This window comes from Cherax quadricarinatus, chromosome 78 (genome assembly GCF_038502225.1).
Source record: "Cherax quadricarinatus isolate ZL_2023a chromosome 78, ASM3850222v1, whole genome shotgun sequence".
Taxonomy (NCBI): Eukaryota; Metazoa; Arthropoda; class Malacostraca; order Decapoda; family Parastacidae; genus Cherax; species Cherax quadricarinatus.
The window spans coordinates 2290351-2296350 of NC_091369.1; the positions used below are offsets into that span (position 1 = coordinate 2290351).

Consider the following 6000-nt stretch of genomic DNA (forward strand, 5'->3'; position numbering starts at 1 on the left):
TGGTGCTTGCCGCACGCAGTCAACTGTGTTAGCTGTGTTGATATGTTTGCGGCTAGCACTAACTGCCGTGGTGAACAGGCACCACAAGTCATTTGATCAGGAACTGTTTTCAAGAATCTGTGGAGTTCACTCTTGAAACAGCTAAGGGTATGTTGGTGATCCTTCTTACGCATAACAGGAAGGCGTTAAAGAGTCGTGGTCCCCTAACACTTTTGAGTTCTCTCTGTGTACTCGTTGCTCCCTAGCTTTTCATTAGAGGTATTCTACACCCTCTGCCAAGCCTCTTGTGTTTATTAAGTAGTAATTTCGGCGTCCAGGTTTGGGACACCCTGTCAGCATAGTTGCTGATCCCTGTATTCCCTGTATTATATAGCATAGCATATTAGTATCATCCATGTGCTTTAGATACGAGATCCCTTGTAGGCCTGTGGCTTTGTGTGACGTCACGGGATACAGATGTGTAGGCTCATACCTCTGCCCCGGCCTCACTCGGCGGCAGACCATTCAGCGGACAGGCAAGGCAGCTGGGCTCCATCCCTCATCTCAGTCTAACAATATAGTTACCATCCTACAAGTGTGTCTACCTTCAACCTGCGATATCTCCATTAAAGAACCCTTTACGATAACCCCTCCCATATAAAGCTGGAGTCGTCCCTGAGGTTGACATTCCCTAATAATAATAATAATAATAATAATAATAATAATAATAATTGGGTATGCGCTGTGGTGTTTGTGTGAGAGGGCCGGGGCAGGAGACAGCTAGCATGGTCAAAACCGAGGAGCTTTGAGTGGTCAGTTCAGCACTTCCCCTACAATCACCACATTTCGTACGTTTATATTTATTCTCCAGGAGCACCTTCCAAACATGGGTCTTTTCGAGTGGGTAATGTAAAACTGCAGGTACCAATAATAGTTCAATAGCTAGAGCCCGGTGGTTCTATTCTTATGGCTGGAGATGGATGATTGCTGTCATGCAATCATGGTGCCGTTGGCACTATGGCTGCCCCAGGGCGCTGCAAGCCTTGTACGGATGTGGTGCAGTAGTTAACTACTGTTAGTGATGCATATGTAGTGTCTTCAGTTTGGTGTTAACTATGTGACAGCGCTTCTCAAAACTTAAACCTCGGCTCATTTCAGGGCCAACTACAACACTCGACCTTTAGGTGTGACCACTCACTACCTGTGGTCTGCAGACAGGGTCGAAGACGGATGATGCCCACTCCTTTCTACCACAAACATAATTTATATCACATAAAATATATAAGCCTTGATACTCGATACGTACAAAGCTGTTACAAATTTTGACACGTAAGCAAATGCAAGGATACACAGTATTTATTAGAAAGTTTCGGTCGAGGGACAGAAGTAATCAAGGTTCCAGGACCGAAACATTTTCTGATGTCCTAGTGTTTGCTAACGTTTTTTTCTAACCATTACATAAAATGCCTATCGATAAAGCCAAAAATGTATTAGTAGTATTAGTAATAGGCCTCATGGCCCATGCTAGGCAGTTCCTACTGGGCCATGCTGGAGAGGCCTTACACCCACCCAATCATCCAAATTAAAAGTGACACTATAAAATATTTCTGCGACGTTACTCAGCGGTTTATTCCACTCATCTAAAACTCTCTTGTCAAAATCAATGCTTTATTATATCCCATTATACCCTTTTCTAAATCTGTTTTACATCTTTGCTCCTTCCATCTTAAACATTCATCTCAGTAGCCAGTATGTCAGCCTTCTTTTTCTGTCTCTCAGAGTGTAACAAATTGCCTCACCGTAGAACTCCCACCTTCACAGAGATCAAGCCTCAGCGGCTGTACGTGGACGAGAAGGAGCAGCCCCTGACGATGCTAACGTCGAGTCGGGTTCCTCAGCAGCTAATGACCCGTATGGTGGCCATCTTCCTGCGGGAGTGGCTAGGCTACGTCAACCTCACCATCACCACCGTTGCTGACACATTTGACCCTGGCAGCGTCATCAATGCCATGAAGCCAGTCCACATTTATGACAATAACCCGTGAGTATTGGGCATGTGTTTTACTGTGGGTGCAGTGTATTATCGCAATCAAGTGTTTGTCGTATTGCAGTCTGATGTTTGTTGTAGTTTATTTCAAGGAAGTGTATTTGTTATGGATAAGCGTTTCTTATAGGCAAGTGTGTTTGTTGTATTCTCCTAGTTGTACTCACCGATGGAGGGGGATCGAGACTCAGCTCGTGCCCCAGCCTACTAGACCACTTGGATCTTCATCAGTGATTTCTAGCCTCTTGGGCCTTATCATATCTACTCTTGAAGTTGTGTACAAAATTTGCCTCCACCACTGCTTCATCCAAGCATTCCACTTCTCAGTCACTATGAGACTTAACGAAATACTTCATGACATATACCTATTGCTCAACTTTGTGTTCAGCTTTTACATGTATCCACCTTATCCTGGTCTTCTTAATTAAAATAGCCTGTTGCTATCTGCTCTATTTATCCCTCTAAGGATTTTGTATGCTGTAATCATAGTCTTCCCTTGTTCTTCTCTCCGCCAGGGTCGTCAGGTTTAATTCCTTCAACCTCTCCTCAGTGCATCTGTCTCAATTCTGGTGCTAGCCTGTTTGCAAATCTTTGGACCTTTTTCAAGGTTCTCAAATATGCTTTAATCAGCGTGGGCTTCATCCGGAGGCCTCGTGCTCAACCACTGGCCTGTCATATATTCTGAAGAAGTTTTTATTGAGGTTCCTGAATGTTATTCGGTTTGCTAATCTGGCATATGAATAAATGTTGTAGACACTGTTTGTTGTGGATAAGTGTTTGTTGTAGTTATGTATATATTTACCACTTGTGTCTCATTTTCAGTGTACGTTGGGTGTTAAATTTCCTATTTTTTTTACATCAAATTATGTCCAGTTTAGGAGCATGATATTTCGTGTGAAATAGAGCAGAGAATTATATATGGTGATAAAAAGTGTATACTGCATGCTTAACAGAGTTACACGATATAAACGATCTTAGGAATCCTTGCCCATGGTGCTCTGTCCCAGACCAGAATGAGTGAGAATAAAATACAGATTTATAGTTTATCGATAACCTGAATTATGTTAAAAATGACTCTAAACAAGAATTGTTTTCGAAATTCTATATCCGTGCCTCAGAGTAGCAGCCGAGGCTAATGGAATCAGTCCAAGCATTTCCATATTATATGACCGCATTATTTATTGCCAATAAATATTAAGAGTTATTCAAAGCTACGAATTTTTTCATGTTATTAGTCAGTCCAGGCATTTCCATATTGTATGGCCGCATTATTTATGGTCAATAAATAGGCGATTTATTCCAACATGCGAATGTTTGTCATATTATTTTTGATTTGTGTAAATTATATTTATAATTTGATAGGATCCGCTTGATTCCAACGTCACTTAATAATTTGCAGCTTATGTCTGGCAGCGCCTTTCATGGGGGTGTGCCTTGATACTAGTGAAGAGCTCTTGATCCAAGGAATTGCAACTACTCTCCCCTTGGGTTATTGTATTCATAGGTGATGCTAAACCCGAAAGGGGTCATACAACGTCCCTTGGATCAAACCTGATTTTCCCCTTAGGTATTTATTTTTACGGGGTAGTGCAGTACCAGAATAATTATTATAAGCAAAACTAAGCGGTAAACCCACAAGGGTCAATACAGCGCTGCAACCAGAATAATTATAGTACAGGCAGGCCAGGTCTGACACCGGGCCATCATATCTGGAATCATTTTCAGGTAACCCCGAGGATATTTGTTGAGACATTTCTCTTAGCTGGTATTTAATACCATTTCTTACTTGACTTCTACGGATTAGTTTAATAATACTAATAAAAAACATTTATCTTGAGGTAAAGTACTTATTTATAAGTCCCGTGGTGTATGCAGCTGAGACACGCACTGTGATAGCACATGCTAAGCTGGAATAATGTATATATAAGTGTAGACGTTGTTCGTAGTTTTATATTTACTATATATAGCCACTTGGCAGAGATCACTTTTGAGTGATACCCAGTTCAAGAGCGAAGCTTCCCTTCTTGTACTTATTTGTTCAGACTTTGATTAAGTGTGCTTGAAGCCTATTGATAACATGAACGTTTATTTATAATTTTATTAAGGTCATTAAGGCTGCATGCAACCTATCCACCACCAGTCAAGAAAACTTTAATCTCTAAAATAGGGAAAAAAGTAAACTCTCAAAGTGTTAATAATCACAGAGATATACACTTCTCGGTGTATATATCTTGTGTTCAAAGTTTTTCTTCCCAAGAAGGATAAAAGTCAAGGTCACACCTCACGCGGTATATAAGAGTTGTATGCTTAAAACTTCGCAAACAGGCAAAATTATTTACACACATCTCTCAGTCCACAGCAGGTTTCGAACCCTGGGAACTCGGCATCAGAGTACACAGTATTTTATTCACACAGACTCCAGAATGATTCCGAGTTTGCAGGTTCGAATTTTGTTGCGGACTGAAAAATAATGTTTGTAAATAAGAGTTGCATATTTTGATGTATATACACTGAGTGTAGAGTGTACTTAAATCACTTTTTTGTATTAAATCATTCTTGACTAGTGATGAATAGGTGCAGTTGATAGGTCGTAAACCGCAAGTAACTCGCATTTCAACTTTATATATCCTTGATAAGGTCTCATTTACATTATGCTCCTCAAATCTGATCTTCGTATTAGAGAATGAACATAAATACGCAGGAAAAATGTACACAAGATTGACGAAGTTGATCCCATGTATCAGAAATTTCTCCTACGAAGGAAATGAACTGACTTTACACTCTGGAAAGACGTAGAATAGGAGAGGGGACAAGTGGTTGAAGTATGCCAAAAGGATAACAGGAAAAAATAAAGGAGATACAAATAACGTGATGAAAGTCCAGGACAGAACTTCCAGCGATGGCTTTAATTAAGTTCGACAAATTTAGAATTACATTGGAACAAACTCCCAGGTATCGTCATACATGATGAATGGGTATACAGTATGAGCGACTTGGGTTGGGGGGTGAGTTAAAACTGCCTAGCATGGGCGAATAGGCCTGCTGCACTGTGCCTTCTCATTCTTATGTTCTTATATAGTGAGTGCGATCCCATCTTGGCGGCTGGCAGGCATATCTGAGTTGTGGTCTAATATATTTGGAGGTTCTCTCTAATAGCCACTCCTGATGATGTTGTTGACTTCATTGTGACTAAACTGTCATCCTGTATTTAGAGCTTATACAAGTGAGAGAACATATGTAGCATCATTGGATGACAGCCTCGCCATGTTTATGGAAACACTCTCACTCAGATTTTATTAACTTTTAGAAATAACGCTAAATGTAGTATAAACCTGGAATGAAAGACTGAATATAAACATTAAAAACATGGAATAAAAATTGCAACTCAACATTTTACATCACGGAATAAACAAAAATAATATATATATTTAAAAATGAACAATAATGGATACATTAAAACATGGAATGAAAAAATGAATAAATTTATGTAAATCCTGGAATGAAAGACCATAACGGTATTAAAACTTGGAATGAACAACAACGTATTAAAGCCTGGAATGAAAGTCAGTAAATAAACATATTAAAACCAGGAATGAAAGTCAGTAGATAAACGTATATAAACCTAGAATGAAAGGCAGTAAATAAACGTATTAAAACCTGGAATGAGAGTCAGTAAATATACGTATTACAACCTGAAATGATGGTGAATAAAAGTTAAGTGAGACTAGGCTGGCAGGTGTATTGGGATGTACAGTGTGATTATAAGATTTATATTATTTTTTTCTACTATTACTGCTGCTACTTGAGTGACTAAACTTATAAATTAATAATGCACGAACAAACTTTTTTTTTGTCAATATTTGCTTATTAAATTTTGCCTTTGTAAAAGTCTGATTTTTTCTTGTAAGCTTTATATTGTAAATATTTATTATTATAATTAATTAACCATTTTATTTTTCACATAGCTAGCCTTTATA

At 39.0% G+C, this 6000-nt stretch overlaps 2 protein-coding genes across 2 annotated transcripts in view; one reads left to right on the top strand and one right to left on the bottom strand.

Annotated features, from left to right (window-relative positions):
* The window catches only part of LOC138855007 (uncharacterized), a gene marked incomplete at its 3' end in the record, with an annotated part of 230646 nt that extends 228626 nt beyond the window's left edge, over nt 1–2020 (top strand). The window contains 1 exon segment of the mRNA XM_070101559.1: nt 1801–2020. Within this exon segment, the coding sequence (XP_069957660.1) occupies nt 1801–2020 (220 nt within the window).
* Nucleotides 2021–5338: 3318 nt separating this feature from the next.
* Nucleotides 5339–6000, bottom strand: part of LOC128701543 (uncharacterized) — a 31778-nt gene continuing 31116 nt past the window's right edge. Inside the window, exon 19 of the mRNA XM_070101524.1 lies at nt 5339–5355. Coding sequence (XP_069957625.1) covers nt 5339–5355 — 17 coding nt within the window. The remainder of the gene's footprint in view (nt 5356–6000) is intronic.